Source organism: Dermacentor silvarum, chromosome 7 (assembly GCF_013339745.2).
Source record: "Dermacentor silvarum isolate Dsil-2018 chromosome 7, BIME_Dsil_1.4, whole genome shotgun sequence".
Classification (NCBI taxonomy): Eukaryota; Metazoa; Arthropoda; class Arachnida; order Ixodida; family Ixodidae; genus Dermacentor; species Dermacentor silvarum.
In genome coordinates this window covers 134383723-134396033 of record NC_051160.1, presented here as the reverse complement: position 1 = coordinate 134396033, position 12311 = coordinate 134383723, and the positions used below count along the sequence as shown (strand labels likewise).

Below are 12311 nucleotides of genomic sequence, written 5' to 3'. Positions count from 1 at the left end.
GGATATTTATTCAAGTATGCTGCAAATATCACACAGTTTGTTCCAACTGTATTACAGACTTCGTCTTATATAAAAAAAGAAACCTTGGTGCATGACAGCTGGGACGCCCAGTAGGTGGACACTGATCTTATTCTGTTTGATTGCACCAGTATAAATTACACAATATAGATTACACAATATGTTTTCCTACATAACATCGTAAATATTTCAGTATCGAACTTTTTTATCATCCCAAACAGTCGGCTCATTCGGATTAAAAACACATGTCCAACGACAAGTGACGCGTGGTTATTGACCGTTCAACTGTTTGGCAGTTGTTAATACAGACTAAACAAAAAGGAAGAGTTATTTTGTAAAACTGATGCTCGGCGTAACTACTGTCAACTTTATTAACAAGAAAAGGAATTCCAGCAAGTCGCGACATAAGTTAAGTTTGACATCGAAATACTTGTCAGAAGTTGTGGTTACGTGGCCTAATAGAAACACAACTTTTACCAAATATTCTCAGGTTTATGGTGGTGCATGCTGTGGACTTGCTGTTGCACTCGAACTGCAGGATCATGTAATGGCTGTCTGTATTGAACTTTGAACATGTCATTGCGGAGGGCGAGTGCAACGTTTTCATTAAGACAAAGAGTTGTTTTATGCATTTTCGTGAACGTTTTTAGCACTAAATGCGGGCGGCAGTAATTCACTCCATTGAAGATTTCGTGTAGCGCTTTCTTTTTACTGAATTGTGAAGGTCAGACGGCCGCAAGAAGAAGGACTCGGTTGATGCATTCGTGATTGGCTCTATCTGAGCCCTCGTCAGGCTAGTTGAGTTTATAATAATGGTGCCCTGCATAGGAGTGACTCGCAATCGAAGCGAGTCGGCCGATCGATGAAATTACACAACGCGTGTTTATATACAGGCCGTAGAAGTGAAAGTGCGCGTCCATTCTGGCGGAATCATTGTGCTTCGATAAGTTCATGAAAGGTATGGCGTGACCGTTGAAGGAGTTTGGAGGACGCTGACGTTGATTGAAACTGCCAATCGCTATGATGTCAACGATGACTACCGCAACAATGTTGATCCATTGGAACAGTAGAAATAGGTACCGGTGTAGTGTTCTGTAGCAGATTGCAAGTATATATATATATATATATATGCGCCTTTTTTACGTAGGAGCAAGTGAAACAAACTGCCAACACAAGCTGCACAGAGCGATTTGATGCACTCGTATGTCAAGATAATAAGGATGGTTAATGGTTGGCAGATAAAGGCCCCCGAATTTGTCATTTCTAAAGATCCGCGAATAAAAAGCACGCTAAATCGCATCACACCGAGTCTTGTGTAACCTGTTAAATTTAACGGTAAATGTAACACCGAAATTTTCAGCTAACTCGCTACACACCGAAAGAGACTAAAATGAAAAGATAGAGGTAAAATTGCCTGCAATGGTTACTGGCTTTATTTCTGGCTTCAATGTAAACAGTAGAAAATAAATCACAAAATTTGAGTATTAGTTGACACCTGAAAATCGTTGACGCATTTTCCTCTCTATTTGGAAGTGCTTGTGCCTTCACACGTGAATGAGGTGATCGAACGTTCGTTGAGCCAAGGCACTTCATAGATGACGGCGGTACAGACGTCCTTCACCGACTGCAAAAAGAAACGGAAAGCGAGATTTCACATTCCAGCTTACGACTCTTTTTCGTTGGGAACATCGGATAGAAAAATATGATGACGGCAAGTTGCATAATTCCACTGATATGCTTTGGTTCTAGCGCGGAAAAAGTAAATTGAAACCGGTATAACAGAAAAATATAGTCCTGACTGCACAACCTGGTGTCAGTACTTCCACAAAAGAAAAATCAAAAACTTTAAATTCTCTGTACCAATTCCCCGCATATATAATGGCAAAGGACAAGGTAGCCACGAAAATATTTCTGTGGCACATTGAGTATTCCCCGAGAATATGCGCTAGAAAACAGGTGGCACGTGGTGCTGGGGCCCTATTCAGGTGCAGCTTCACTTTCCACCCCTGGCCTGGGCACCATGAGACACATTACATTTAATATTGTAAAAAAAGCTCTGTTTGGAATAAGGAATAATCTACGAAACGATATTTTGGCGAAGCATTAAATGCACAAATATGGTCTACAAATGGAAGTCTGCAAACCTGCATGAGCAAGTATAACCTCGAGGTCTGCACTGACATAGCTTACGTTATGGGCGGATGCACAACTTGTTGCTCATATGAAAAAAAAAGGATTCAGCTATTCGACACAATTCTGCTAAACGCTCCTGCAGGAGGTACACATCCAAACTTTGCTCCATTAAGGAACAGTTCTAAGTTAGCAGCCAGTCTGTCAGTTACATGCTGCTGACTTTACAATGTTTGAATATTCTTATAGTAATTCTGGGGAATTGATTTGTCTGTTTCACTCTTCCGAATCTACGCGCATTTTTGCACAGCACTTACCTCTCGAGACTTTGGAAGGCAGGCCTCCCGGGTGTAAGATTCTGTCACTCTGCAGGTCGACTCAGCTACTTTGAACTTGATTCGGTAGTTTGTGCCGGCCACGAGCTGTGAATAAGGAATGAAGGAAGAGCATATTTGAATAACTTTGACATCACAATTCTCTGTTACAGGTTTGCAGTGAAACTAACTGTTCTTATATAGTAGAATTTTTTTTTGCACCAAAGAAAAAACACCTGCGATAGTTAGCACAATTTTAATCCTTGATATAAATTGCGACAATAAATCAAAATGTCTAATTGAATAAATAACCTAACTACGCTAAAAACTTTCTAATTAATTATATATCAGCACATATTTCACCCTACGTATTTCAACCGGTAACTTCACAAGAACGAATTCTCAGGACTAGGCCAGTGTACCGATATTAATTTTCAAGGTGTCCGACGAAATGCCTTGGCGATCCCATTATATTTGTGCTTCTATGCATAAAACAGTGTTTTGTTAAAAAGCTAAGCTGAACAACAGTGCATTAAAACCACAAGGTTGACGGATAATATGTCGCAACAAGTGCCATCCTAAGAATTCGTTCCAATTCAATATGCCGTCCAAACTCACTAGCCACAATCGGTAGATTGGAATATGTGCCGTAAAATAATTATTTAGGCGTAATTAAGCGACAGCAATCCGTGCCTGGATTCTTAAACTCACGCCTGTGAAGATGTTTCATGTGGGGCATACATGAGAGAACATGAGAGAACAACGCCAGTGGTAGGGCTCAAACCTTTTTTATTATTATTATTATTTTATGAGCAGCTCTCTTTGTGCACCCTCAAAGATTTGACCTATCCGCTGGTGTACAGTTCATGTTAACTGCTGGGTCCATTGATATCTCATTTGATATACCTCAGGGCATATCTACGAAGGTTATATGTGTGCCTAATGCATGCAAGTAAGAGCAAACGGGCATATGCAACACCTGTATGGTGACCGAAAAAAAAGTGTCATTCAGCCCTGCGCCTCTGTTATGCGTAAAAACAGACTCCTACATAACAGTTGAACATATATTTTCGGCACATAGGTATCTCTAAAGCACACCGACTCGCCTTATAAAACAGAGCATTATATTCCATTAATTGCTCGATTTACTTTCTTTTATTCAGCCATTCAGTGTGTGCGTGCGCGTGTGTTGCGTGCGTGCGCGCGCGCGTGTGTGTGTGTGTGTGTCTGTACGTGTGTGTGCGTGTGTGATCATTCTGGGCTCATCCTTCAGAATGCGTATGTGCCACTGTGACGCAACAGGTAGAGAATCCCTACATGTAGCTGGATCGCTGTCCTATTTCTCTGTAAACACACTTGCTGTCACCCTTCTTATCTCGACAAGTATCATGCATCAACCTCGGCGCTCTCACATTTTGGGGCATGCATCTGATTTGTTGTTTGCGTTTTGGAATAGTTTTAAAGCGGTGTACTACATAAACGACAAAATTGCATAAGGTTAGGCTGGGACTTTAGAGGTGATAGTAGGTGATAGGACTATAGAGGCGGTAATACCGAGCTAATTGAAATAAATGAAATTAGATGGCAAGTTATTATTTCATGTCAATATCTTATAATGCTCAAATTGGTGGTAAATTTTGTATTCATATGCTTTGAACATAACATTTCAGAGCATCTAAACAAACATTTGTTCTAAGTTCTGCATCATACTCACATCGTTCTCTCTGCCGCGGATAGCAGGTTCGAGCTCGCAATGCAAGCCACCGAGTTTAGAGTTATCAGTGCCTACAGAGCTCTCACAGTTCTTGGTTAGGGGGCAAAGGCCCCCGTAGACATATTTCAATGTAAAGCGCCAATCCGGCAGTCGACCATTTGATGGCCCCTTGCGTGAAAAAGCTGCGGGTTGCAATAACTGCTTCCCACTAGTTTGTTATTTTGCAGCTTCGGTGGGAAGCAACAAGCTGCAAAAACGTGTGCATGCTCAACAGCAACACTCAGCAGTACAGTGTCGCAAACAAAGGAACACCTTGCCAACAAAATCGAGGCCATTACCAGGAAATGACGCGTTTTAAAATAACTTAGGCACGCTCCGCCCTGCGATAGGTGGCCCGAATTAATATTACGTGAAAGTCACAAAGCAGTAGTGCCCAGAAGGTGAAACGAAATAGAGGTTCAGCCCCCTCCCCCTCCCTGTCACAGTATACCATACACACAGTATACAGTATTCATTCCGTAAATGGAAGTCCGACGATACTCTCAAATACATAGATATTTTCTTAGCACCAATGACACCTACATTTTGCACAGTGGACGTATTTAAGAAATTCGTGCGCTGTTGTCTTCATAATATACGAGTATTACTAGCAGGAGCACAGCAAAGTCCACTATTCAATTTCATATTCAATTCAATTTTATTTTTACAAAACGTGTGCAGGGAAATTCCGTGAACTGTTTCGACCCGTAGCGTAATACTAGTAATGGGTCCACTACTGAAGTGCAATAAGCCACGCAGGTATAGGTTTCATAGTCGCATTGAAAACATGATAACAGTAAGATAACAAGCATGATAGCGCGCCTTGATGATCACTACCGAACATGGAGGCACGTATGACTATGTTTATGCAACTGTGAAAAAAAAACACTGTCTACGCTGTGTGTATTTGTACAGAAGGCCAGATGGAGAGGTGATTGAAATATGCAAATAAATTGGTAAAGATGACGATCACTGAATGTATTCACATAGTCGTAATCACTGCTTCGTACCTGCGTGTCGACGTCGACGAGCTCGAGTACGGTGTCGAAGTACTCTCGGCCGCCGACCTGTTGGGATATGGCGTAGTGCGCCAACTCCTCGAACACCGGTTTCTCATTAACACTGTGCTTTTTCCATCCACCCACCAAGCGTCCAGGGCCGGCCGTGCAGCAAGAGAAGGCAGCGAGCAGGACGACTAGCATTCCATACGCTACCACGCCCGAAAAAGCCATGGTTACCTGCGTATGTTCAAAGGCAAAACTTTAGTAGTCACTATGCATGGCTTCGTGGCAAGCGATGTAAATAAAAACGAATTCTTGCGACATTATTTGCACACAACGCCAACATTTCCGCTCCTGTAAGTCATTTTTTCGCTCTTTCGGGCTCCATGCAGCCCTTTTCGTGTGTTTTGTTGCCCTGTGTTAACATCATGTGACATCATGTGAACTGCGTAGCCGATCTTTCCACTATGGCTTAGAACTGTAGGTCCATACTGGGGGACGAGGCCGGCGCGAAATGCAGCATGTCGCATCTCGACGCCGGCTGCAGCCGGGGCACGCCGACGAACGCTGGATACGTCGGCCGCGCTTCGCCTGGGAGAGGGTCGTAACCTCGCCAAGCGATGACGTCACGTGCGTCGCCTAGCAACGCTTCGCACCAGCTGTGTGAGGCGTTGCTAGGCGACGCTCGTCACGTCATCGCTCGGCGAGGTTTTCCAGCGTAAAACTGACGGCGAGAGAGAGAGAGAGAAACAACTTTATTTAAATAAAGATCGTGCTTGGTTACTGTGCGTGGAGCCCCTCTTCCAGGGCCCCACTGGCTATTGCGGCGCGCCGGGCCTGGTCAAGGGTCGCCAATTGGCTTCCCAAGTCCAGTTCGGAGAGTCGCGCCTCCCATGACCAACTGTTTAGTGTATCGTTAAGTAGCGGCGACACGGCGTCTGCCGGACGCTGCGTGCATTGGTAAGTGATGTGTTCTAGTGTCGGGATGGAGTCGCACCATGGACATCTGTCGCTGTGTTTGTTGGGAAATATTTTTGTGCAGTCTATATAAGTGTGGGTAGGTGTTTGTCTGTATTCGGCGCCAGTCCCTGGCCTGTCGCCTGTTGAGCTTGGGGTGAGGTGGAGCTTTGGATCGTCTTCCTAGTCGTTGTGCCTCAAGTATGTCTCTCGGTGTGCTGCCGGGTGTCGGGAACGCGTCCGTTCGAGCGGTATGTATCGCGGCTCGGCCTGTTATACCTCGAGCCAGACGATCCGCTCGATCGTTGCCTTCCACTCCGGTGTGCGCGGGACACCAGGTTATCCCGTGGTCCATTTGGAGGCTTGGTCCTAGTATGCGAAGGACCCCGGCCGGTAGAACTCCCCGAAGGAAGAGGCGGCAGGCGTCTTGCGAGTCTGTGAGTATATAAGCCGACTGGCTCTTGGCGTCAGCGTCTCGGATGGCTAAGGCTATGGCCGCGGATTCCGCCGTGGCGCTTGAAGTCGTGCGTACGGACGCTGCTACGATCGGCCTCCTCAGGTTTGTCGCGACAGCTACATAAGTAGGAGTCGCTGTCTCACCTCTGGGGTATACGCCCGCGTCAGTAAAGTATGTGTCTGCGTCCTCCTGCCTTCTCCGCAGGATGGCTGCTCGGGATTGTCGCCGTTTCACGTGGAAGTGAGGGTTCATGTGACGTGGGATGGGGTTTACATGGATTCTTGCTCGTAGATCAGGTGGCATAAGTATGGTCTCGTCTCCGCAGAACTGTGGCGTTAGGGGGTATCGTAGTCGTGTTAGCACGGAGCGCCCCTGGGGTGTTGCGTTTAGTCTTTCGCGCTGGGCCATGAGTGTGGCCGCGGCGAGTTCTTCGTATGTGTTCATCATGCCCAGCTCGCTGAGACTGTCAGTGCTCGTGTTTTCAGGCAGGCCGAGTGCTGCCTTGCAGGCAATCCGGAGCAGTCGATTTGCTTGGTCGATGTCAGTTTGTCGGGCCGCTTGGAAAGGAAGAGCGTAAGTGATTCTGCTTATGACGAAGGCCTGTACAAATTTCATAGTGTCTTTCTCCGTCATTCCCTCTCTGCTACGTGCTATTCTGTTAATGAGACTACTAACACTGCGAATTGTGCGCTTGAGTTTGGACAGGGCGATGCCGGCACTGCCCGTTTCCTGTATATGCATTCCGAGCACTCGCAGCTGCTGGACCTTTCGGATAGGTTCTTCGTCTAGAAGTAGTTGTAATGGTGGAGCTCTGTTGGCTTGAGTTCTTGGTGGTCGAAGTATGTATGTATTCTGATTTTCTCGGTGCGCATTTCATGCCGGCATGCTTTGTGTATGATTCGACCGTGTCTAGGGCTTGCTGAAGTGTGTTTTGCTGAACCGTATGAGCCTTCGGTCGCCCAAACTGACGGCGAACGCCCAGGTTAAACAGCTTCGCTGCTAAAAGAACAACTACGCAATCTAGCTGTGTTAACCGATGAAGGAATTGCAGAACTTGAACCTATGCATCAGATTCGAGACACAAACAGTTATGCCAATTTCTCCTTATGTATATATTTTACCTTTGCAATTATTTGTACTTCCGCCCTTATTCTCAGGTAATGTCTAGGAAATCACAAATGTAATATAAACCTTATAAGTTTAAACATTCTAATGTTGATAACACTTGCTTTCTGACCAATTTGCCAAAAAAAGCTCTGTCAAGAGCACTTCTGGTAATCCTGCAATCGTGGCAATTTGTGTTTAAAATTGTAACTCAGAGAAGTGGGCATACGAGGCCACATGTAAGCACGTATTTGGCCACAAATTTCCTCTTAAGTGTGAGTGTTTTCTCACTGGCTACCATTCGCACAGCTTTGCGGGCTTCACACCAACTGAGCCTTCGTAGTGGTGATGAGCATCGGTGGAAGTCACTCGCGTGATTTTTTCCTCACGATGTGCCCAGCATCAACTTAGCATCAACTTACGCCTAGTGTGTCAGCTAATAGGAATGCATCCCAATATGTACACATTCTAAAAGCCTCGAGCTGAGCAGACGCTGCATTTTTCAATGGGCTGGAGCATGCAATAGACTTGATTGGTGTGCGAACGACTGACAGTGCGCGTGTGTATGGGTTAGTACCTTGCGCCTAGTAATAATTTCGCTCGGCTCGCTAATATGTATTGTCATGGTAGCAGAAAACTTGACTTGCGCAGCTAATCCCTGATCTGTTTTACAAATAACACTTCACTGCAGATAAATGTAGAAACCTGAGTTGACTGTTTCTAGCAAAAGACAAGAATTCAGCCTGCGCAATACCTAACATTGGCAGGTTTTACACTCTGCACAAGACTATCAAGCAGTGGCAACCATTTTCTCCTGTTGTGGTAAGCGCTGGCATAGCAAATGGCATTTCTTAATTGAGCAAGGTATGCCTTCGCTAAGTGACGCTTGTGTAAGAGGCATGAGTATGCATGCCGTAGGCGAATCACTTCTCCCTTAAAGGGATAAGGGGACACAAAAGTTGGCGGGTGGTTTTTTGCGTCGGAACAAAAGTTGAACTGTTGAAAATGATGAATACAACAAGCTGCTTTGAAAAAAACGAGAAACATCTTTTTTCTTGCGATTTTCTGTCGCACCTTGCCGCCAAGCGGCCGCCAGCAGAAGCTTAAATTTTACGTCATGACCCCCACCGGCGCGCGCGCGCGGCCAAGGTCGGCCACAGCCGTCGCAGTGTTTCCGGGGGTGTCGGTCCCTTGCAGCGTTTGTTTAACCCTTTTCGGCGATCTTCGCACGTGGTCCGTCCTAAACATTATCCCCGTCGGCGCTCCACGCAGGTGGTGCGTCTTACATGTGCCTTCCCGCGGTCGTCGCTCGGTATTGACGCGTTCGTCGCGGCAGAAGGAAATGCCCAGACATTGCTGTTATACCAGCATCGTAGGTCGTGACACGCCGTCGCACACGTTTCCCAGAGACGAGAAGGCGCGTAAACTTTGGATACCTGCCTCTCAGCCAACACACACAGCCTGAAGACCTAAAAAAAAAAATGACTTCGTTTGCGCGGACCACTTCGTCGACGATGATTATGTGGCCAGCCCGGCTGTGCTTTTTAAAAAGTCCTGTCATGCCGCTCAAAAGGCAATGCTTGCCAGACGCTGTGCCATCGGTCTTCTCACGAAAACGCAAGGCAGAAATGATCAGCGGCGCGTTGGAAAAGAGGAGGCGAAAAGATGTCGGTACTGTTTTCATTCACTTGCAGCCTTCTTGAGCAGTGTGAGGGCGTGGCTGGGGCGAGGTGCCCGAGGCTGGGCGCGAAGGCAGTAATGTCTTTAAAAATGTTGGCAAAGCATAGTAAAACAATACAAGGCTAGCGAGCGCGACTCACGAGATCAGACACACACAGCTCTGCTGCTCCACAGAAAAAAAACTGGGCAAAACGACAGACAGGTGCTGCCATCTGTCGGCATAAACTACTATTCAGCCATCCACGCAGTGCTGAAAAAATTAAATTATGGGGTTTTACGTGCCAAAACCACGATCTGATTATGAGGCACGCCATAGTGGGGGACTCGAGAAATTTGGACCACCTGGGGTTCTTTAACGTGCACCTAAATCTAAGTACACGGGTGTTTTCACATTTCGCCCCCATCGAAATGCGGCCGCCGTGGCACGCAGTGCTGAAGTACCCCGCAGTTGCCTCGCCTGCGTGCGCTCTTGAAAAAGCAAGTTTACAGAGGAAATGACAAACGATTCTTGCACAAGTATCTGGTGCAAAGCGAAATCGTCACGCTACGGTTCGCGAAAACCTGACCGGCACTTCCACGGCCGCCTGCTCTCCTTCGTCGCTTGACGCGGAAGGCTCGTAACCGTAAGCGGTAATATTTATTGCCAAGTTGGAATGGTACTCGTCTTCAGACATGTTCTCATCGCTGGTAGAGGCACCAGAACTCGAATCCATGCTCGCGATGGCGGCGTCGGCGCGCTTCGAATGACCGCGGCCGGCCGGCTGGCTATCCGACGAGTGAGGCGTGACGTCACGCCTTCCAACTCCCGCGGGCCGGGCGGCGAGGCGCGCGCTCACAAAAACGCCAAAAATAAAGCCATCGGCTCAAAAATGAGCTAAGTGACTACTTCTTTTCGATATAATCATACACGGAGGATTCATTTTTAGCATTTTCGTAAAATTTTCAGATTTCGTGTCCGTATCCCTTTAAGCAAATTCACGTCACTGAACTCTGCGGTCAGAAGTAATTTTTTCAGCAAACTCATATGAGAACATTAGTAACGGTGAAATTGTAGTGCTGGAGTAATTACGAAGGCATCGTTTCTTAAATCCCATTTCATGTCACTGACAATGACTATTTTCAGTTCTTTTTCAAGCGCACATTTCATGAAAATAACGTTCGAATTAAAATAGGTCGGGTGGACTCGTAAGTTAGCCATCTAAAATACCCCCCAAAAAATCCCTGTTAACTTGAGAAGACGCTTGGTAATCTAAAAAGAAGTAGAAACTGAAGACGGGTTGAAGTGCCACCTTCAAATTCAAGCAAAAGGTAGCTTTGACGTCACAGATTTTGATGGCCTTCTCCTAGGGTGCAGTCCACCTTTATTGCTAAAGCTGGACTGGTTTTCACTCTAATTTAACAACAGACTGAACTAATCGGTTCCCAAACACATGTGCTGACCCACAGGGACCCAAATACAAAAAGACATAAGAATCCATGGCACCGGATATGACGTTCGGGCTCAGTGGTTTCAGGTCGAAATTTTGGAAATAAGACTTTTTGTTTGACAGACAGCTTATCGCGAAGTTAACCAAAACTTTTGTTTTCACAGAACAACTTATCTGTCTCAACCTATTTTTTTTTTCATTTGTGTCCCATCAACAAAGCTCAGTGATGCACCAGATACTGCGGGAATAATCACCTGTGCATAACAAAAACGAGGTATATAAACGGAAGTTATCAGATTTTCATTAATTGAAATGTTTGAAATATATTAACATTTCTCAATCACATAAACAGTACGACATCTCTACGCATCAATCAGCGGAAACAATAATCTGTGGCTATAGCATCTTCCGTTTGAGAAGTCTATTAAAACAAACACGAGAACAAGCAACTTTTTGGCGTAGGGACAAGTAGAAGGTCGTTGTTGGAAGTAAAAAAAAAATCGTGACATGTAATAGTATAAGACGGAATCATCGAATTATTGAAGCAACTAACATGTGCCAGAAATACAGGTGTCTTCGCTCTTGGTTAACGCTACCTGCTTTAAATACCCCGCTCCTGGGGAACTGTAAGAGAGATTCAGAGCTGTCATTCGTCATTTTATAGGTCTACTCGTACGCTGAGTTCCTTTCTACTTGCTTTCAAATTACTGGTAAATCATTATTAAAGTGTGTCCAGTCGAAATACCTTCAGCTGCGACAACACTCGGGTACACGCGTGCTAAAACAACACATCCACTTGAAGAACCTATGGCGTAAGCAGGCATCACAGAGTTCAGTAATCAAGCGCTGCGCAACCTGCGTAGTCGCGCAAAAAGTTCTGTAGTTCGCAGCTGGATAAACCGTTCACGGCTAACTTATAGACATTATAAGAGTGACACAGCGACTCTGATTAAGATTGAACAGCAAACGCAATGCTAAAATGCATTGCGTTTGCTCTGCGAATAGATAAATTACAACTCACCCTGTACACTGAAATGGCGTGAAAATGCCGCTCTCGGTGGGCTTCGGAATCACTCGACGAAGGAGGCGTTACAGCGGAACGTTTTCTTTGGCGCCGGAAAGCGACGGTGAGGGCGAGGTGAGGGGGAAGGAACGGCTGGTCGAGACGGTCGGGTACTGCTTCTGGGAACTACGTGACCTTGTAGTGAAACGGCATATATATACGACGGCTTCCCGTCTTGTTTTATTTTGCTTACGTGCAGGCGCAAGGAGGTTGTTTGCGAGAGGGACGTGAGAGGATGTGGTAACAAAACCGGATGGCTAGGCGCGCTAGACTTCGAAGCGGCGCGTGGCTCGCTGGACGCCTGGGTATTGCGGAAAAGACGATCATGGCTCTGCAAGGGACGCGCTGTGGCACAGCGAGCTCGCACGAGTAAATGCGTACGCGCTGTAATGCTCTTAAGATAGCTT

General features: G+C 46.0%; 1 protein-coding gene across 1 annotated transcript; it reads right to left on the bottom strand.

Moving 5' to 3' along the window:
- Nucleotides 1–1439: 1439 nt before the first annotated feature.
- Nucleotides 1440–12044, bottom strand: LOC119458458 (salivary cystatin-L). Its single transcript, XM_037720298.2, has 4 exons — nt 11863–12044; nt 5226–5453; nt 2466–2570; nt 1440–1642 (listed from the first exon to the last, which is right to left on the bottom strand). The coding sequence occupies exons 2-4, from the start codon at nt 5445–5447 to the stop codon at nt 1541–1543; spliced, it is 429 nt and encodes a 142-aa protein (XP_037576226.1). The 5' UTR covers nt 5448–5453; nt 11863–12044; the 3' UTR covers nt 1440–1540.
- Between the last annotated feature and the right edge of the window lie 267 nt (nt 12045–12311).

Coding starts and splice junctions, on each gene's coding strand:
- LOC119458458 (XM_037720298.2), bottom strand. CDS start 5,447: ATGGCTTTTTCGGGCGTGGTAGCGTATGGAATGCTAGTCGTCCTGCTC. Junction 2,571..5,225: donor TCGTCGACGTCGACACGCAG/GTACGAAGCAGT, acceptor CCTTATTCACAG/CTCGTGGCCGGCACAAACTA. Junction 1,643..2,465: donor GCCTTCCAAAGTCTCGAGAG/GTAAGTGCTGTG, acceptor TTCTTTTTGCAG/TCGGTGAAGGACGTCTGTAC.